The sequence below is a fragment of the Salvelinus namaycush genome, chromosome 31 (assembly GCF_016432855.1).
Source record: "Salvelinus namaycush isolate Seneca chromosome 31, SaNama_1.0, whole genome shotgun sequence".
Lineage (NCBI taxonomy): Eukaryota > Metazoa > Chordata > Actinopteri > Salmoniformes > Salmonidae > Salvelinus > Salvelinus namaycush.
In genome coordinates, this window is record NC_052337.1 from 24,239,312 (window position 1) to 24,261,131 (window position 21,820).

At 44.0% G+C, this 21,820-nt stretch overlaps 2 protein-coding genes across 2 annotated transcripts; one reads left to right on the plus strand and one right to left on the minus strand.

Annotated features, from left to right (window-relative positions):
* Positions 1–1,303: 1,303 nt before the first annotated feature.
* Positions 1,304–5,706, minus strand: LOC120026353 (phosphoglycerate mutase 2-like). Its single transcript, XM_038971193.1, has 3 exons — positions 5,228–5,706; positions 3,467–3,647; positions 1,304–1,836 (listed from the first exon to the last, which is right to left on the minus strand). The coding sequence occupies exons 1-3, from the start codon at positions 5,642–5,644 to the stop codon at positions 1,667–1,669; spliced, it is 768 nt and encodes a 255-aa protein (XP_038827121.1). The 5' UTR covers positions 5,645–5,706; the 3' UTR covers positions 1,304–1,666.
* Positions 5,707–17,367: 11,661 nt separating this feature from the next.
* LOC120026295 (neurofilament light polypeptide-like) lies at positions 17,368–20,126 on the plus strand. Its single transcript, XM_038971123.1, has 4 exons — positions 17,368–18,417; positions 18,796–18,920; positions 19,064–19,475; positions 19,673–20,126. The coding sequence occupies exons 1-4, from the start codon at positions 17,368–17,370 to the stop codon at positions 19,970–19,972; spliced, it is 1,887 nt and encodes a 628-aa protein (XP_038827051.1). The 3' UTR covers positions 19,973–20,126.
* The last annotated feature ends 1,694 nt before the right edge of the window (positions 20,127–21,820 follow it).

Sequence of the window (21,820 nt, forward strand, 5' to 3'; positions counted from 1 at the left end):
CTTCCTAAACCCTTTCATACACACTGACTTAGTAGCTCACCCCTAATCCCCTTTACACACACTGACTTAGTAGCTCACCCCTAAACCCCTTTACACACACTGACTTAGTAGCTCACCCCTAAACCCCTTTACACACACTGACTTAGTAGCTCACCCCTAAACCCCTTCACACACACTGACTTAGTAGTTCACCCCTAAACCCCTTAACACACACTGACTTAGTAGCTAACCCCTAAACCCCTTCACACACACTGACTTAGTAGCTCACCCCTAAACCCCTTTACACACACTGACTTAGTAGCTCACCCCTAAACCCCTTTACACACACACTGACTTAGTTGCTCACTCCCTAAACCCCTTAACACACACTGACTTAGTAGCTCACCCCTAAACCCCTTTACACACACACTGACTTAGTTGCTCACTCCCTAAACCCCTTAACACACACTGACTTAGTAGCTCACCCCTAAACCCCTTTACACACACACTGACTTAGTGGCTCACCCCTAAACCCCTTCACACACACTGACTTAGTAGCTCACCCCTAAACCCCTTTACACACACACTGACTTAGTGGCTCACCCCTAAACCCCTTCACACACACACTGACTTAGTAGCTCACCCCTAAACCCCTTTACACACACACTGACTTAGTAGCTCACATCTAAACCCCTTCACACACACTGACTTAGTAGCTCACCCCTAAACCCCTTCACACACACACTGACTTAGTAGCTCACCCCTAAATCCCTTTACACACCCATCCACCCACACCCAACCTCACCCACACCCTCTCCCCTACCCCCTACACACACACTGACTTAGTGGCTCACCCCTAAACCCCTTTACACACACACTGACTTAGTAGCTTACCCCTAAACCCCTTTACACACCCATCCACCCACACCCAACCTCACCCACACCTTCTCCCCTACCCCCTGCTAAAAGTGGCCCTGGCCCTGAGCCAGCATACTCTGTCTGTACTGAGGAGAGGGACAGAGTCAGATGAAGTGCTCCTGCACCATGGGAATGCTGCCAAAACAAACTCAGTGACCCTCTTCTCTCCTCCCCGCCACACTCCGCTCTGCCCCCTGGATAAGATTACACAGCCCCGCCGCTGCTGTCATGATACCACTGAATTACCCATAGAGGGAGAGGTGGAAGAGCAGGTAATGGAGGAGTAGAAGAGAAGAGAAAAGGGGAAGTGAGAGAGGAAGAGACTGAAAAAGATTAGGCCCAAATGTAATAGGAGGAAAAACATCAGAACCCAGGGGAAGAAAGATAAAAGCAGAATCCGGTGTAGACAAAAAGGTGGTTTCTTTATTTGTTGTGTCAGATTGTGGTGCCTTAACACACGGCTTCACCAATCCTACAGTGGGACTGTGACACTCCACAAGAGTCTATGTGTTTGTGTGAGTGGACAAGACTTGTGCAGTACCGGTACCACCTACACAGATCTATGGAACAATCACACCATATTTGAGTTTTATGATGTTCCCTCTCAGATACAGGTGGCTACACAGGGCATATTTCCACAACCAAAGAGAGCATTTATCCCAGGATGGAATGGACTGCAGGTGAATGGGGAGATGGAGGGGGTGGATGATAGTAAGGGATGGGGGGGACAGTCACTTTCTCTCCCTCCTCTTGACGTGTCCAGGCTAGCTTACTTCTTAGCCTTGCCCTGGGCAGCCACAGCCTCCATGGCCTTCTTCACGGTCTCGGCATCTCCCAGGAAAGCCATGGGTTTGACCGGCTTCAGATTCACGTCCAGCTCATACACGATGGGTATACCTGTTGGCAGGTTCAACTCCATGATGGCAGCGTCGGACATGCCTGAGACAGACAGACAGACAGACAGACAGACGTGTTAGGAATGAACAGAGGATAGGGTGGGAAATCCAGACTGATCATTCATGTACAAGGAAATTCACATTAGCCACTGTATTTGACGTGTATTCCCAGTGGATGGGAAATCCTTTCTATGGATGTTAAGTACAGATCCTTGAAGGCTGGTATATTTCTTAGCTAGTACCCACTACACAGCTCTCTTTACAAAATAAAACAGGTGAGGTCATCCATACTCCTCTTTCAGGGGGAAATAAGTAGCTTGTTCCCTCTGCCCTTTCCCTGACCCTTCCCTCTGCCCTCGTGTCTCTCCCTCTCCCTCTGAAACCCTGTCTGCATCACCCTGGTCCCACCACTCCTAGAGAATGCAAAACCTTTCTGCAGAAAGGTCGTGCCCGTAACGGGACCGCACCCATGGCCTTTTCCACTGTGTTGGTCTGAGCTCCAGGGAGAGAGACACAGTTATTTATAGATTGCTGGTAATCTGGGAATGTGTGTGTGTACTCTATGTATGTGACTGGGTGCTTGTGATGTACCATGCCTATGGGTCCAGCTGTTACATTCTCAGTGACCCACAAACAATCAACAGCCTATTAGGAATTTACTGTGTACAGCCAGCCCCTACATCAGTGTAGGGGAGAGTGGGGTAAATTGAGCCATTTTTACATTCAGCATCACTATGTCAAGGGAAACATAATATTATTTCTAACAAAGATATCTACATATATTTCAGGATGTTGTGTGGAATCAGAATTCATGTAAACATAACAGTTTTGAAAACAGCTTGTGCAGGGTATGTGGTAAGTTGAGCCGCCTTGTGGTAAATGGGTGAAGGTGTCCTGTGACGCTAGGTGATGATGTCCTGTGACAGTGGGTGATGGTGCTGGTAGGTCAAAGTTTAATTCATGGAATGGGGGTGTGGTATATTGTATGTCTTAACATATACAGTAGATCTCTGTTCAATATCACTTACCCTTCCATTTCTTGACCAGTTGTCTGGGACAGGAATATTGTTTCGATGTACACATTCATAGGCAAGTTCTCTGCATTTGAGGCTACTAAGCCCATGAAACTGGTCAACGAGATTCTCGACATGCTTAGCAAGCTCAGGCAGACTCCAGGTCATCAGATAAGACCTTGTGTGCCTCTGCTACTCTATTATAGCCTCTCTTTCACACAGGTGCATGTTCGTTTTCATTTTTTGTCAATGTACCTCTTCAGTGTCATTCAGTCAATTTTTTTAAATCTCTTGCTGCTGCTCAAATGGACTTCTTCTCTTTATTCACTTCCTTGGCTGCTCTCTCAAGAACCTCAAGGCAGGCTAGATCCCTGCTTCAATCTGTGCAGTGGCTATGCATCTGTTAGATCTGTGTTGTGAGTGATGTTTGACTCCATGCCATACTGGACATGCCTTGTGAAACATTATCTCTAACCTTTCCCCTCAAGTACTCTCTCTCATTTCCAAGCGATTCCATGTTCCCTCCTGCCTTGTGTGTTTGTCATCTCCTATGTTAGTTGTACCACTCTTTCTCCATGTCCTCCCCTCTCCCTTTACCCCCTCTCCCCCACCCTCGCTCTCTGTCTGTGTCCAGCTAACACAGCAGCCCATAATACTCACCCTCTAAGTGCTTGACAATTCCGCGGAGGCTGTTGCCGTGGGCAGCGATTATGACGTTCTTGCCGGCTATGATCTCAGGTGCGATGACATCGTTCCAGTAGGGCAGGGCGCGGGCAATGGTGTCCTTCAGGGACTCACATGTGGGCAGCTCACCAGGCTTCAAGCCCTTGTAGCGCCTTGACTGGTGGGAGGACAGAACAGCATGTTGGGTTACACCGCTCACATGTATCCTCATGTTGGGTTACACCGCTCAAATGTATCATCATGTTGGGTTACACCGCTCACATGTATCATCATGTTGGGTTACACTGCTCACATGTATCATCATGTTGGGTTACACTGCTCACATGAATCATCATGTTGGGTTACACCGCTCAAATGTATCCTCATGTTGGGTTACACTGCTCAAATGTATCATCATGTTGGGTTACACTGCTCACATGTATCCTCATGTTGGGTTACACCGCTCAAATGTATCATCATGTTGGGTTACACTGCTCACATGAATCATCATGTTGGGTTACACTGCTCAAATGTATCATCATGTTGGGTTACACTGCTCACATGAATCATCATGTTGGGTTACACCGCTCAAATGTATCATCATGTTGGGTTACACCGCTCACATGTATCATCATGTTGGGTTACACTGCTCACATGAATCATCATGTTGGGTTACACCGCTCACATGTATCATCATGTTGGGTTACACCGCTCACATGTATCATCATGTTGGGTTACACCGCTCACATGAATCATCATGTTGGGTTACACCGCTCACATGTATCATCATGTTGGGTTACACTGCTCACATGAATCATCATGTTGGGTTACACCGCTCACATGTATCATCATGTTGGGTTACACTGCTCACATGAATCATCATGTTGGGTTACACCGCTCAAATGTATCATCATGTTGGGTTACACTGCTCAAATGTATCATCATGTTGGGTTACACTGCTCAAATGTATCATCATGTTGGGTTACACTGCTCACATGTATCATCATGTTGGGTTACACCGCTCACATGTATCATCATGTTGGGTTACACCGCTCACATGTATCATCATGTTGGGTTACACTGCTCAAATGTATCCTCATGTTGGGTTACACTGCTCAAATGTATCCTCATGTTGGGTTACACTGCTCAAATGTATCCTCATGTTGGGTTACACTGCTCACATGAATCATCATGTTGGGTTACACTGCTCACATGAATCATCATGTTGGGTTACACTGCTCACATGAATCATCATGTTGGGTTACACTGCTCACATGAATCATCATGTTGGTTTACACCGCTCACATGAATCATCATGTTGGGTTACATTGCTCAAATGTATCTTCACAACAGCAGGTGCTGACAAGTGTGATGTAACATACTAGAGGTCTGCAAATTAAACCTGGCAGAGCTTACTTAGTAACTCAAGTGTTACATGTTGCAGTTTTACAGTCCATGTTTAGGCTCATACAAGTAGCTATACATGAGAAGTCAGAATTTAATTCAATGCTGTTCCATTCATTCAATTGTGTTTTACTTCAAATGAGACCTGCAGGTCTTAGTATTGTAGGTTCTCCTGAGCAAGTCATAGATATCCTGATGTTATCCCGTTTCCTTGTAAAACTTGTGCATATTCTAGGGGCGTTTTACTTTTCAAAGTTATTATTCTATATCATCAATCACACACTTAAAACTTGAATCACAGGTGTGTTTTGTGTAGTACTAGCACCACCAATACTCCAACACCACTCCTCCTACCTCACTGATGATCTTGTGGTAGGCGTGGTTGTGTTCCATTGGGGGAGGGGGGGTGTCGAAGGAGCGACGCCAGATCTTGACCTGCTCCTCTCCATGCTTCTCGGCTGTCTCTGCCTTGTTAAGACCTGTCAGGCCGCCATAGTGGCGCTCGTTCAGGCGCCATGTGCGGTACACGGGCAGCCACATTTGGTCTGTGCCTTCCAGGATGGTCCACAGGGTCTTGACGGCGCGCTTCAGCACAGAGGTGTGGCAGATGTCAAACTTCATGCCAGCCTCCTTGATGGCCTTAGCACCCCTCTTGGCCTCCTCCAGGCCCTTCTCGCTAAGGTCGGCATCAAACCATCCACAGAATTTGTTGTACTGGTTCCACTCACTCTCGCCATGACGGACGATCACCAACTTATGGGCGGTAGTCATGTTTAAGTTCCTTTACCAAACACAGGAAACACAGCCCTCCCTTATAGTACACAGACTCTGAGACCAACAGCCCCAAGCGACTCTTACCACACCTTTTATAGCACCCTGGAATGTGGCCCTGTGTAGCTGCCGGTTTTCCACTGTTCCCCACCAATGAGGGCACATCACTTTCTGATTGACAGCCAGGCTCAGCCAATAGGGCAGGGCCTCCCGTGGGCTAGAGGGACATGTCCCAGCTGGGAAGGGCAGAGGTCAGGGATTGAGCCAAAATAGCAACATGACTTTTAAACTCTGTGGAATAAAAGTGTAAAGATCAGAGTAAGCTGCTGCTCCTGAGGCATTGTAAAGAGTCTGTAGAGTGTCTGAGAGGAACAGCCACATCAATAGAAGTTAGTTATCTAACTCTGGCCTTGCACTTTATATCTTTATCCAAAACCATTACTGATACAACTATACCATGCAATGAGGTAGTAGTGACTAGGGAAAAACAGACTAAAGCATTCTGGACTCCCGAGTGGTGCAGGAGTCTAAGGCACTGCACCTCAGTGCTAGAGGTGTCACTACAGACACTCTGGTTCAAATCCAGGCTATATCACAACCAGCTGTGATTGGGAGTCCCATAGATCGGTGCACAATTGGCCCAGCATTGTCTGAGATTGGCCGGGGTAGGCCGTCATTGTAAATAAGAATTTGTTCTTAACTGACTTGCCTAGTTAACCTCCCTAGGGGGTGTGGGACGCTACTGTCCCACCTGGCCAACCTCCAGTGAAATTGCAGAGCGCCAAATTCAAAAACAGAAAAACTCATAAAAATGTTATACATATAACTTCTTGTTAATCCAACCACGGTGTCAGATTTCAAAAAGGCTTTACAGCGAAAGCAAACCATGCGATTATCTGAGAACAGCCCCCAGCAGACAAATCATTACAAACAGTTCGCAGCCAAGAAGAGGAGTAACAAAAGTCAGAAAGAGCGTTAAAATGTATCACTTACCTTTGATGATCTTCATATGGTTGCACTCCGAAGACTCCATGTTACACAATAAATGTTCATTTTGTTCGATAAAGTCCCTCTTTATATTCAAAAACCTCCGTTTTGTTGGTGCGTTTTGTTCAGTAATCCATTGGAACAAAGCGCGGTCACAGACAGACAGACGAAAAATCTAAAAAGTACCATAAAAGTTCATAGAAACATGTCAAACGATGTTTATAATCAATCCTGTTTTTGTCATTAATAATCGATCATATTTCAACCGGACAAAAGCTTCATCAATAGAAAAGGAGAAACAAGAAAGGCGAAAGAAAGAAACAATGCCTAAAGACTGGCCACATGTTGTGGAAGCCATAGAGATCGTGAACTGCGTCATAAGTATTTGTATGGTGGATAGGCTTTCAATGGAAAAGAGACATTTCAAAATAATAGCACTTCCTGGATGAATTTTCCTCAGGTTTTTGCCTGCCATATCAGTTCTGTTATACTCACAGACATTATTTTAACAGTTTTGGAAACTTTAGAGTGTTTTCTATCCAAATCTATTATATGCATATCCTAGCTTCTGGACCTGAGTAGCAGGCAGTTTACTTTGGGCACACTTTTCATCCAAAATTCCTGAATGCTGCCCCCTACCCTAGTGAGGTTAAATAAAGTTTAAAAAAAAACATGGGGTGACATTGGGGGCAGCTATAGGGCTTGAATACCACTGAGGGGATGACACATCACACACTACAGAACTGTACATACTCCAAAGAACACTTAATCAAAACTGTACTTATTATTGGTCACATACACATAGCAGGTGTAGTGTAGTGTACATGCAGGTGTAGTGAAATGCTTGTGTTGTTAACTCCAACAGTGCAGTAATATCTAACAATACACAACAATACAGACACATCTAAAAAGTAAAATAATGGAATTAAGATATATAGAAATATTAGGATGTCCGGAGTATAAATATATATATACAGTACCAGTCAAAAGTTTGGACACACCTACCCAGAGTTTTGTTATTTTGACTAATTGTAGAATAATAGTGAAGACATCAAAACTATGAAATAGCACATATGGAATCATGTGGTAACCAAAAAAGTGTTAAACAAATTGAAAATATATTTGAGATTTTAGATTCTTCTAAGTAGCTACGCTTTGCCTTGATGACAACTTTGCACACTCTTGGCATTCTCTCAACCATCTTCACCTGGAATGCTTTTCCAACAGTCTTGAAGGAGTTCCCACATATGCTGAGCTCTTGTTGGCTTCTTTTCCTTCACTCTGTGGTCTGACTCATCCCAACCGTCTCAATTGGGTTGAGGTCGGGTGATTGTGGAGGCCAGGTCATCTGATGCAGCACTCCATCACCCTCCTTCTTGGTCAAATAACCCTTATAGCCCTGTTGTGTCATTGTCCTGTTGAAAACCCAAATGATAGTCCCACTAAGGGCAAACCAGATGGGATGGCGTATCACTTGCAGAATGCTGTGGTAGCCATAAGGGTTAAGCGTGCCTTGAATAAATCATGACAGTGTCACCAGAAAAGCACCCCCACACCATCACACCTCCCCCTCCATGCGTCACGGTGGGAAACACACATGCAGAGATCATCCGTTCACCAGCTCTGCGTCTCACAAAGACACGGCGGTTGGAACCAAAAATCTCACATTTGGATTCTTCAGACCAAAGGACAGATTTCCACCGGTTTAATGTCAATTTTTTAATGTCCATTGCTTGTGTTTCTTGGCCCAAGCAAGTCTCTTCTTCTTGTTATCCTTTATCCCTTAGTAGTGGTTTCTTTGCAGAATTTCGATCATGAAGGTCTGATTCACGCAGTCTCCTCTGAACAGTTGATGTAGAGATGTGTCTGTAACTTGAACTCTGTGAAACATTTATTTGGGCTGCAATTTCTGAGGCTGGGTACTCTAATGAACTTATCCTCTGCAGCAGAGGTCTCTTTATGTAGTGTTGTGGTGTCTCTCTTGTCGTGATGTGTGTTTTGTCCTATATTTTTATTTTATTTTTAATCCCAGCCCCCGTCCCTGCAGGAGGCCTTTTGCCTTTTGGTAGGCCATCATTGTAAATAAGAATTTGTTCATAACTGACTTGCCTAGTTAAATAAAGGTTAAATAAATAAATAACTCTGGGTCTGTCTTTCCTGATGTGGTCCTCATGAGAGCCAGTTTCATCATAGCGCTTGATGGTTTTTGCAACTGCACTTGAAGAAACTTTCAAAGTTCTTGAAATGTTCCCGATTGACTAACCTTCATATCTTAAAATATTGACGGACTGTCGTTTAAAATCAAATCAGATCAAATTTATTTATATAGCCCTTCTTATATCAGCTGATATCTCAAAGTGCTGTATAGAAACCCAGCCTAAAACCCCAAACAGCAAGCAATGCAGGTGTAGAAGCACGGTGGCTAGGAAAAACACCTAGAGAGGAACCAGGCTATGAGGGGTGGCCAGTCCTCTTCTGGCTGTGCCAGATTATAACATAACATGGAGATTATAACAGAACATGGCCAAGATGTTCAAATGTTCATAAATGACCAGCATGATCAAATAATAATAATCATAATAGTTGTCGAGGATGCAACAGGTCAGCACCTCAGGAGTAAATGTCAGTTGGCTTTTCATAGCCGATCATTGAGAGTATCTCTACCTCTCCTGCTGTCTCTAGAGAGTTGAAAACAGCAGGTCTGGGACAGGTAGCACGTCCGGTGAACAGGTCAGGGTTCCATAGCCGCAGGCAGAACAGTTGAAACTGGAGCAGCAGCATGGCCAGGTGGACTGGGGACAGCAAGGAGTCATCATGCCAGGTAGTCCTGAGGCATGGTCCTAGAGTTCAGGTCCTCCGAGAGAGAGAAAGAAAGAAAGAGAGAAAGAGAGAATTAGAGAGAGCATACTTAAATTCACACAGGACACCGGATAAGACAGGAGAAGTACTCCAGATATAACAGACTGACCCTAGCCCCCCGACACATAAACTACTGCAGCATAAATACTGGAGGCTGAGACAGGAGGGGTCACTGTGGCCCCATCCGATGATACCCCCAGACAGGGCCAAACAGGCAGGATATAACCCCACCCACTTTGCCAAAGCACAGCCCCCACACCACTAGAGGGATATCTTCAACCACCAACTTACCATCCTGAGACAAGGCCGAGTATAGCCCACAAAGATCTCCGCCACGGCACAACCCAAGGGGGGGCGCCAACCCAGACGTCAGTGACTCAACCCACTCAAGTGACGCACCCCTCCTAGGGATGGCATGGAAGAGCACCAGTAAGCCAGTGACTCAGCCCCTGTAATAGGGTTAGAGGCAGAGAATCCCAGTGGAGAGCGGGGAACCGGCCAGGCAGAGACAGCAAGGGTGGTTCGTTGCTCCAGTGCCTTTCCGTTCACCTTCACACTCCTGGGCCAGACTACATTCAATCATAGGACCTACTAAAGAGGTGAGTCTTCAATAAACACTTAAAGGTTGAGTCTGTGTCTCTCACATGGGTAGGCAGACCATTCCATAAAAATGGAGCTCTATAGGAGAAAGCCCTGCCTCCAGCTGTTTGCTTAGAAATTCTAGGGACAATTAGGAGGCCTGCGTCTTGTGACCGTAGCGTGCGTACGTGTAGGTATGTACGGCAGGACCAAATCGGAAAGATGGTTTGGCCTCTGACAAATCAACTGTAAATTTCGGTGTTCCTCAAGGAACACTAATGTTTTCACTATATATTTTACCTCTTGGGGATGTAATTCGAAAACATAATGTTAACTTTCACTGCTATGCGGATGACACACAGCTGTACATTTCAATCAAACATGGTGAAGCCCCAAAATTGCCCTCACTGGAGGCCTGTGTTTCAGACATAAGGAAGTAGATGGCTGCAAACTTTCTACTTTTAAACTCGGACAAAACAGAGATGCTTGTTCTAGGTCCCAAGAAACAAAGAGATCTTCTGTTGAATCTTACAATTAATCTTGATGGTTGTACATTCGTCTCAAATAAAACTGTGAAGGACCTTGGCGTTACTCTGGACCCTGATCTCTCTTTTGACGAACATATCAAGACTGTTTCAAGGACAGCTTTTTTCCATCTACGTAACATGGCAAAAATCTGAATTTTTCTGTCCAAAAATTATGCAGAAAAATGTATCCATGCTTTTGTCACTTCTAGGTTAGACTACTGCCATGCTCTACTTTCCGGCTACCCGGATAAAGTAGTAAATAAACTTCAGTTAGTGCTAAATACGGCTGCTAGAATCCTGACTAGAACCCCAAAATTTGATCATATTACTCCAGTGCTAGCCTCCCTACAATGGCTTCCTGTTAAGGCAAGGGCTGATTTCAAGGTTTTACTGCTAACCTACAAAGCATTACATGGGCTATCTTGGTTCTTGGTCTTTTACCAAATAGGTATATCTTCTGTATACCACCCCTACCTTGTCACAACACAACTGATTGGCTGAAACGCATTAAGAAGGAAAGAAATTCCACAAATTAACTTTTAACAAGGCACACCTGTTAATTGAACTGTATTCCAAGTGACTGCCTCATGAACCTGGTTGAGAGAATGCCAAGAGTGTGCAAAGCTGTCATCAAGGCAAAGGGTGACTACTTTGAAGAATTTCAAATATAAAATATATTTTGATTTGTAGAACACTTTTTTGGTTACTACTGTACATGATTCAATATGTGTTCTTTCATAGTTTTGATGTTTTCACTATTATTCTACAATGTAGAACAATGTAAAAAATAAAGAAAACCTCTTGAATGAGTAGGTGTCCAAACTTTTGACTGGTACTGTATATATATATATATATACTGTATATATACTCTGGACATCCTAATATTTCCATATAAATATATATATATGTGATGGGATACATAGAAAATATGGACAGTATATGGGTAGAATATTTAGTATATCTGAAGAATAGTATATTAGTTAAATAGGATGGCCTTGACTAGAATACATTATATACATATGACGTGTGTAAAACAGTATGTTAACATTATTAAAGTGACCAGTGTTCCATGACCATGTACTGCACATAGGGCAGGTAGCCGGCTAGTGACAGTAACTAAAGTTCAGTGCAGAGTACTGGGTGTAGGCCGGTTAGTGGTGACTATTTAACAGTCTGATGGCCTTGAGATAGAAGCTGTTTTCCAGTCTCTTGGTCCCAGCTTTGATGCACCTGTACTGACCTCGCCTTCTGGATGGTGACAGGCCTTGGCTTGGCTGGCTGAGGTCCTTGATGATCTTCCTGGCCTTCCTGTGACACCGGGTGCTGTAGATGTCCTGAAGAGCAGGCAGTGTGGGCCCCAGTGATGAGTTGGCCAGACCACACAATCCTCTGGAGAGCCCTGGGGTTGCGGACATTTCAGATTGTCAGTGATGTGTACGCAGAGGAACTTGAAGCTTTTCACCTTCTCCACTGCAGCCCCCTCGATGGGGATGGGGGCATGCTCCCTCTGCTGTCTCCTGAAGTCCACAATCAGCTCCTTTGTTTTGTTGATGTTGAGGTAGAGATTATTTTCCTGGCACCACTCCGTCAGGGCCCTCACCTCCCTGTAGGCTGACTTATCATTGTTGGTAATCAGGCCTACAGTACCACTGTTGTGTCATCCCTGTACAACCACTATTTGATCTTCACAGGACAACTGTAGTCCTCCACAATATGTTTTTAAATGTGACCTTTATTTATCTAGGCAAGTCAGTTAAGAACAAATTCTTATTTACAATGACAGCCTACCGGGGAACAATGGGTTAACTGCCTTGTTCAGGGGCAGAACGACAGATTTTTACATTGTCAACATTGGGATTCGATCCAACAACCTTTCAGTTACTGGCCCAATGCTCCACTAGGCTACCTGCCACCCCTGAATCATAGTTATAGTAAGTACAGTTGGAAAATACTTATTTGGGATGTTTGAAATTCAATTCATGTAGAAATGCAGCAAGGTTTCAAACCAATCCTACCATCCACTTAACCTCTCTTGGGTACGTGAGACGTTAGCGTCCCACCTCTTCAACAGCCAGTGAAACTGCTGGGCGCCAAATTCAAATACAGAAATACTCATAAAAATTCAGAAAACAAAACATATTTTACATAGGTTTAAAGATTAACTTCTTGTGAATCCAACCACGGTGTCAGATTTAAAAAAATGCTTTACGGCGAAAGCATACAGGAAGACAAGAAAATCCAAATGATATCCTTAAAGTTCATAGAAACATGTCAAACGATGTTTATATTCAATCCTCAGGTTGTTTTTAGCCTAAATAATCGATCATATTTCAACCGGACAATAACGTCGTCAATTTAAAAGGTAAACAAGAAACGCACTCTCTCGGTCTCGCGCATGAAAAAGCTCTCTGACACTTTAGGGTCCACTCATTCAGACTGCTCTTACTTCGTCATTTTTCAGAATACAAGCCTGAAACAATTTCTAAAGACTGTTGCCATCTAGTGGAAGGCATAGAAACTGCAATTTGAGTCCTAAGTCAATGGATACTATAATGGCATTGAATAGAAAACTACAAAACCCCCCAAAAAACGACTTCCTGAATGGATTTTTCTCAGGTTTTTGCCTGCCAAATCAGTTCTGTTATACTCACAGACACTATTTTAACAGTTTTGGAAACTTTAGAGTGTTTTCTATCCAAATCTACCAGTTATATGCATATCATATCTTCTGGGCCCGAGAAGCAGGCAGTTTAATTTGGGCATGCATTTCATCCAAAATTCCGAATGCTGCCCCCTACCCTAGAGACATTTTTAACTCTGGGACCAGTTCAGGTTAAAATACTGATTCTGCATTAAACTGACTGAGGCCAAACTTTAGGGCTAAATCAATGCCCGCTGCTACCAATCGAAAATATGAGCCACATTGAGAAAAGAGAGAAATACAATATCACCACATACAAAATTAATGGAACTCTAGGCATGAAGCCAAACTGTGTATCATATATCACAAAAAAGGGCAGAGAGATTGACAAATCACAAAGAGAGATAAAGACTGAGGATGCTGCAGTGAAAGAGAGAGAGAGAGAGAACGAGAAAGAGCAAGAAAGAGAAAGTAGGTGAATATAGTAGGACAGAATAATTGTGCAGTTGAAAGAGAGGGGAGTGAGAGAGGAGAGGAGGGTGGTGTGGAGGGGATGGGGGGGTCCTGGGTGAGCACGACTGTACTGATGAGTCAGCTTGCGGCAGTACCCCACACCTACACTAAACATTGTCATTGCATTGTCAGCAAAATACATACAAACACACTCAAATTCATACACTCATCTCAATAAGTACAGCCAAAATACACAGTATACTGCATCCAAACACAGACTCATACCAGCCTGCTCTTTGACCAGATCCTCATACTGTAAACTACTGGTCACTCTGCTATCCATTCTGTCAGTCAACCGTCTTGGACAGTATCAAAGGTGTCCCCTCCCCCCCCTTCCACCTCAGGAGGAAGAGGAGGAGGAATAGGAGGAAGTGTGTGTCAGCAGTCAAGCAGGCAGGGGGGCATGCAGGCAGCAGTATTTTTGACCAGTCATGGTTCCCTCTTCACGCTTCAGCTGAAAGATGAAACTGTTTTTCTTGTTAGGGAATTAACATGAAGTTTAACTTCAAAGCCCTCTGTGTCCCTTCCAGCAAAAGCGATCATGAAAATCTATTTGAATGAATATAACCCATTCCGTATAATAATCAAACCAATACATTATCATTACAAAAATAGAAACACATCTTCACAGACATAATTTAAACACATTAGCATTACAGCACCTGATAGGGGAGAGTGGGGTATGTTGAGCCATTTTTTACATTTAGTATCTAGTATTCTTTTTAACAAAATATATCTACATACAGTGCGTATCATAAGTATTCAGTCCTATTGGATTTCTTTACATTTTATTGTGTTACAAAGTGGATTCAATTTTATTTTTTTCCAACAATCTAAACAAAATACTCTGTAATGTCAAAGTAGAAGAAAAATTCCAATATTATTTTAAGATAATTTTAAAATAAGACACTAATAAACCATGATTAGATAAGTATTCACCGCTCTGTCAATACATGGCAGGAACGCTTTTGGCAGCGATTACAGCAGAGAGTCTTCTTGGGTAAGTCTCTAAGAGCTTTGCACACCTGGATTGTTCAATATTTGCCCATTATTCTTTTCAAAATTCTTCAAGCTCTGTCAAGGTGTTGGGGATCATGGCTAGACAGCAATTTTCAAGTCTTACCATAGATTTTCAAGCAGATTTAAGTCAAAACTGTAACTTGACCACTCAGGAACATTTACTGTCTTCTTGTTAAGTAATTCCAGTGTAGATTTGGCCTTGTGTTTTAGGTTATTGTCCGGCTGAAAGGTGAATTTCTCTCCCAGTGTCTGGTGTAAAGCAGACTAAGTCAGGTTTTCCTCAAGGATTTTGCTCCATTATTTTAATTTTTATACAGAAGAACGACCCAGTCATTGCTGATGTCAAGCATACACATACCATGATGCAGCCACCACAATGCTTGAAAATAAGAGTCAGTTACTTAGTGATGTGTTGTGTTGGATTTGCCCCCCAAATAAAGTTTTGCATTTATTCTGTGTATTTTTTTATTCTTTTCACTTTGTCATTTAGGTCATTATTGCGGAGTCACTACAATGTTGTTGATCCATCCTCAGTTTTCCATCCTCAGTAGCTGTTTTAAATCACCAATGTCCTCATGGTGACATCTCTGAGCAGTTTCTTCCTGCAGCTCAGTTCAGAAGGACCAGAAGGACTTATTATGTGATTTGTTAAGCCAAAATGTTACTCCTAAACAAATGTAGGCTTGCCTGAACAAAGGGAGTGAATACTTATGCAACGACTATATTTTTATTAATTTGTAAAGATGTCAAATTTTATTTTTACTTTGACATTATGTAGTATTTTATGTAGATCAATGACAAAAAACTCATAATAACATATTTTTAAATCCCACTTTGTAACGCAATAAAATGGGGTTGAATACTTATGAGACCCACGGTATATTTCAGGATGTTGTGTATCCTTGGAAATAATCAGTTTAGCAAGCTCAGACTCCATGAGATAATCAAATCCATGACTGATCTACAAATAATAATGAGTAGTTATTTACGATGCAAGGTGATTTGTAGATCAGTCGGCTGCAATGTCGAACAAGCCCCGTGTGCCTGTGCTACTCTATCAAAGGCTTTCTTCCACACAAGTAAATGTTTTACTTTTTGTTAATGTACCTCTTCAGTGTCATTCGGTCAATTTTTTCATCCCTTGCTGCTGCTCGAAAGGACTCTAACTTCATTGGCTGTTATTTCAAGAACTTTAAGTGGGGGCTAGACCCCTGCTTGTTTTACATTTGTATACACGGGGCATGGTGATGTCTGCTCTGTAAAAATAAAAATGTCCTATCTTCATATGCATGACAAATTGCAAAAATGCTTTGCATAAAACTGACAAAATGTGATCATCATTTGTATAGGGTATGTGGAGCCATTGGCTCAATTTGCCACTGGCCAAATTGCACAACTTACCCCAAAGCAAACATTTCTGCTATGTTAGCTCACACAGCTACAATAATGCACTTTCATGCTAGGTTCAGGATCTCATATTGAAGCTTATAGAGACCCAACTGATGTATAAAACAGTTAGAACAATCTACTTTGGGTTAGATACAAGCATCATGAAACATATAACGCAAACATTTATTTGACTTTGTGAAAATCCGTTTTTTGTACCTAACTTGCTTACCACTTCTTACATGTGGTTTCTTCCTTCACAGACTCCATGAAATTATGACCTCTTCCTAAATATTTGGTCACATTATTCATTTTGTGTATCCTAGAAACAAGTGGTGGCTCAGCTAACCCTTTAGCACGACTTACCCCACTCTCCCCTACAGAAGAAGTATCCACAGGCACCAAACAGTAGCTTACCAGCCATGACGTATAAGTAAATAAGCACTCTGAGATTCATCGCATATTTGACCATATATTTGACCAAATACAATCCTACTGTGTGTTCTGTGTTTGTCATTGCAGGTTTTCAGAGGTCATGGGTGTATTTCTCCTATTGGCCAGCAGGGGAGGTGCTGTGTCACTGTATGATTACAAGTTGTGTATAATAGGAACACAAAAGCTGCTGTAGAATCAGGACAGCCCATTCTCTTCCCTGCAGGAGGACTGCAGGACCTACATTCAAATGAGTACAAACTCAAGTCATCTCATGCGACTATTCATTTTTTCTATCGGTGCAGGTACAGTGCAGATAATATACTGTACTTCACTAGCCAGAGGCTTTAGCTATCTGACTCTACTTTTCTGTAGATTAACTTGTGAATATTAGTAGTCAAGGTTACTGTGTATGACAGAAACACTGTAGAGCAACTAAAAACATGTTAACCTCTGTTCTACCCGCAAAAACACAAACATCTCTCTTTCATCTGCCCCCTCTCTCTTTCCCTCTCCATCTCTCGCCATCTCTATATCTCCTTCCCTCCCCCTCTCTCTCCTTCCTTCTTTTCTTTCTCTCACTCTCCCTCTTTCTCCGTTGCAGTGTTAGTCTTTCGATCCCGCGTAGTCAGAGTTTGGGAAACTGCTTGCGTCAGAGCTCTCCCTTTTGCTATAAAAGCTGGAGCCACTGCAGCAGCATCAGTCTGGGTTCTTCACCCGAGCCCTACAGACATATTCACACAGAGCCAGACAAAGCAGCCTGTCCTCGCAGCACAGCCATGAGTACCCTCGGCTTTGACCCTTACTACTCCTCCTCCTCCTACCGCCGCTGGTATGTGGAGGGAGCCCCCCGAGGGGTGGTGACCAGGGGGAGGTCACGCTCGGCCTACTCAATCCACACCTCTCCCCTGTCCTCTGTGAGCTCCCGTTTGCAGTACTCCTCTCCTGGACGGGCTCTGCATTCATCCCCGGCTTCCTCCTCCTCCGTGGAACTGGAGCTGAGCCAGGCGGCCCAGGTGAGCTCTGAGTTCCGCACGGTAAGGACCCAGGAGAGGGCTCAGATGCAGGAGCTCAATGACCGCTTCGCCGGCTTCATCGACCGCGTGCGGGAGCTAGAGCAGCAGAACCGTGCGCTGGAGGCTGAGCTGATGCTGCTGAGGCAGAGGCATGGGGAGCCTTCCCGTCTGAGGGCCCTGTATGAGCAGGAGGCGCGGGCTCTGAGGGCTGCCGTGGAGGAGGCGCGTGGGGAGCAGCAGGCCGCCCTGGGGCAGAGGGAACGTCTGGGGCAAGCCCTGAGCGCCCTGCAGGCCCGCTACGAGGAGGAGGTGGTGGCTCGCGAGGACGCGGAGGGAAGGCTGCTGGATGCGCGGCGTGGTGCCGACCAGGCCACCCTGGCCAGGACCGAGCTGGAGAAGAGGGTGGAAACCCTGCTGGACGAGCTGGCCTTCCTCAAGAGGCTCCACGAGGGGGAGGTGGTGGAGCTCCAGGCCCAGGCCCAGCTGGGGGCCCAGGTGGCTGTGGAGATGGAGGCAACCACGCCGGACCTGTCCGGGGCTCTGAGGGACATCCGAGCCCAGTACGAGAGGCTGGCAGCCAAGAACATGCAGTCTGCTGAGGAGTGGTTCCGTGGGAAGGTGGGCTCCCTGACGGAGAGCGTGGCCCAGCACAGCGATGCAGTGAGGAGCTCCAGGGACGAGGCTGGGGAGTACCGCCGGCAGCTCCAGTCCCGCCTGCTGGAGATCGATGCCTGCAGGGGTCTCAATGAGTCTCTGGAGAAACAGTTGCATGACATGGAGGACAAGCAGAGTGCTGAGATCAATGGCATGCAGGTCAGTAGTGGTACTGCAGGACGAATTTATACTGGTACTGTAGGAGTGGTACTGCAGGACGAATTTATATCTATATTCAAGCAAATACCTCAGAAGGAATGCAATCTAATAGTGAATGTGTTTCTTAATTGCATGTTTAGAAACTGTTTATCAATAGATAAATGACTTCATCAGAATACAAGACACCAATAATGTTTTGAATAATTTGTGCAAAGTGGAACTGATTTAGTAATGTAGAAGGGGAAAAATATTATATTGCATCAAATGTGCATTTTAATAGTCACACTCAAAATTTTGGGCAGTTTACCTGAACTTGTAACCTGCTGTAAGAACTATGTAAGAATTATCCACCACATTACCTCTAAACTTTTCCTGTAGGATACTATTGGCCAGCTGGAGAATGAGCTGGGAGCCACAAAGCAGGAGATGGCTCGCTACCTGAAGGATTACCAGGACCTGCTGAATGTTAAGATGGCCCTTGACATCGAGATCGCTGCGTACAGGTAGGATGCTATGAGGAGCATTGACCAGAGCTTCAACTTAAATAAATATAACGTAATAATACTAATGCAAGTCCAGGTCAAGGAAAACCTTTTGTCCTTTAACTCTGAAAGTATATATACCCCATGATACTTTACTTCTCCAGGAAGCTGCTGGAGGGGGAGGAGTCTCGTTTCAGTGGGGGCGTGTCCGGGGGTATGTCCAGTGTCTACGGCCACACCCTGTCGGCCACACCCTCCTTTGGCCGCTCTATGTTCTCCATGCAGGCCAGCCTAAGCTCTGGCGCCCCCTACCTGATGACTTCACGCTTCCTCAGCTCCTCATTCACCTCTGGAGATGACGTCATCTCTGCCAGCCTGGCCCAGCAGGACTCTGCCAGCCTACCACAGGAGGAGAAAGAGGAGGAGGAAGAGGAGGAGAAGGAGGAGGAGGAAGAGAAGGAAGAGGAGGGAGAGGAGAAGGAGGAAGAGGGTGGAGAGGAGAAGGAGGAAGAGGGTGGAGAGGAGAAGGAGGAAAAGGGAGAGGAGAAGGAGGAAGATGGAGATGAGGGAGGCGAGGTGGAGAAGGAAGATGGGGAGGATGCTAAGGACGGAGAAGAAGGTTAGTATTAGTATTATCCCTCAAAGAATATTTTCTATTGTTGTCGTGCATTGCTTAGATGTTAACATTTTTACAATGCAGTCTACTAACACAATTATTCCCCTATTCACAATTATAAAATGTTTTGGTTATAGCTGGGGATGAGGTGGAAGAGAAGGAAGAAACTGCAAAGGAGGACGGAGAGAAAAAGGAAGATAAGGACAAGGGTGGGGAGCAGGAGGGAAAGGAAGGCGAGGAAGAGGAGGGGGGAAAGAAAGAGGGGGGAGATGATAAAGAAGGGGGTGATAAAGAGGAAGAGGATCAAGCTGAAGCTAAAAGTGAGGAGAAAAAAGATGACAAAGCAGACACCAAAGAAGAGAAAGATGAACCAGAGATATCCAAGACCGTGGGAAAGAGTGAAAAACCTGCCGAAGAGAAGAAAGACCAATCTGAAAAACCAAAGGCTAAAAAGTAAGTTTGTGGCCCAAGACTCCACAAGCCAGAAGACAGTCTAATAAAAACCCCAGCTCGACAAACAGCAGAAATACACAAGATTAATGACTTCAGTGTGCTTGTTAACAAGGTGCTCAATACAATACATATTTTAGTGCACTACTGCATAAAATCACTGCTTGCAAAGATCATAAAAAGTCAATTGAAGTCTGGTCACACAATTCCTTGAGTGTGTGTGTGTAAGAATGTGTGTGCTGTGCCTGTGTGCAAGTCTGCGAGAGTGTGGTTTCGGATGACTGAATAAATACTATTCAAATGCAGAGTGTGTAATTTATTGTTTTTGTGCTTCATGCTAAATAATAACTCAATTAACAATATGTATAATTTCTATGTCAGATCTGTTCAACTCAACAACAAGGATGAGTTTTTGAATATATTGAATATATAAACCTTTAAATGAAGGTGTGCTTAAAAACATGATCACATAGTTAACCACAAATTGAATGCATGTAATGGCCTGCTTACAGCAGGTCCAGACTCAATTAGTTAATTAATCAATCAATCCATTAACAGGTTATGTGTCATGATTTACAAACTGTTTACAAATGTTGAACAAACTATCTATTAAATATAAGCTGTTTGTAAGAAGACGTTAACATGATGGTTTACTATGCTCAATAGCCTGTCAGATCTCCTTTAGACCGTGTAGAGTGTAGCGGTACTCAAACTTTTCAGGCCCCATTTTTTCAGCCAGAATTTCTGGGGACCCCATTTTTTCCCCAATAATTCATTGCGACCCCACCACATCCCAAATCTAATGACACAACCTTAAAATCGGTACGTTTCGATTTTTACATCAACAAATAAGCTTAAATTCAATGCATTTGAATCTCTAATAAATAAATACATTTACTTAATAAAACTATATCTTTGAAACTATCTTTCAATTTTTTTTTGTATATTGTCCCATCCAATAATCTGCAGTTTTAATATTTTGTTCCTCAAAAAAATTTGTTTAAACGCTTTGGCGACCCCAGTGCAGTTACCCCACAACACCACTAGGGAACGCGACCCAGACTTTGAATGCCACTGGTGCAAAGCCATTTTATGAACACAACCATTCATCTCTCTGTCACGACGCATTACGACGCACTAGCAGGGGCCTGACAGTTTTGTGTGCTGTAGCACTAACCTGGCAAGGTCTACATCAGATGCTTCATCAGCTACGCAGCTCAGGTCCAGTGTGTCTGAGAAACAGATGCTGAGGAACGGGATGATCTTCAGACAGTGATGGCATTGTTATTAGCTCATATCAGGGCTGAAAACGATAACATCTGTGGTTTTTATTGCTATTAAGACATTGAAGTACTGTGGTGCTAATTTTATGACTCTTGGCAATTTAGTTGCATCCATAAGCACATTACGTGAGGGCTGGCTAAAATCCTGAGTGGAAGAGGTACAGCAATCAGCAGAGTCATCCAGGGACAGCACTAAAGAATAAACTAGGTAGTATTAACCAACACCTGCATTGCAGAGGTGTGGATATATCAGTTGTAAAACAGTTTCTAAGCTACTAGGGCGGAAGCTGTACGTGACATTGACATTAGAAAGAGCCACATTTCATATCCCACTGCTTCTATGGCTACTTTAGTCTGTTTTTATTCATGCTATTTGGCAATGTCCACTGATGAAAGGGGTTGAAATTGCTCTGAGGTAGCAAAGCATTGTCACCAACAAGCGAGTCCGCAGGTGCAGTACAGTCTGGGTCATGTGAGGACATGCAATGTGAGGACCAGCAATGGAAGTGCAGCTCATATAGTTCCTTTGCAGTCGTAGCCTACAGGCAGACATTTCTAAGATGTTCTTATTT

What these genes read in the sequence shown, in the direction of transcription:
- LOC120026295 (XM_038971123.1), top strand. Translation starts at nt 17,368, where the DNA reads ATGAGTACCCTCGGCTTTGACCCTTACTACTCCTCCTCCTCCTACCGC. An exon ending in CTGAGATCAATGGCATGCAG is followed by an intron (nt 18,418 to 18,795) that starts GTCAGTAGTGGT and finishes CTTTTCCTGTAG; the next exon opens with GATACTATTGGCCAGCTGGA. An exon ending in ATCGAGATCGCTGCGTACAG is followed by an intron (nt 18,921 to 19,063) that starts GTAGGATGCTAT and finishes TTACTTCTCCAG; the next exon opens with GAAGCTGCTGGAGGGGGAGG.
- LOC120026353 (XM_038971193.1), bottom strand. Translation starts at nt 5,644, where the DNA reads ATGACTACCGCCCATAAGTTGGTGATCGTCCGTCATGGCGAGAGTGAG. An exon ending in ACCACAAGATCATCAGTGAG is followed by an intron (nt 3,648 to 5,227) that starts GTAGGAGGAGTG and finishes TCCTCCCACCAG; the next exon opens with TCAAGGCGCTACAAGGGCTT. An exon ending in AATTGTCAAGCACTTAGAGG is followed by an intron (nt 1,837 to 3,466) that starts GTGAGTATTATG and finishes TGTCTGTCTCAG; the next exon opens with GCATGTCCGACGCTGCCATC.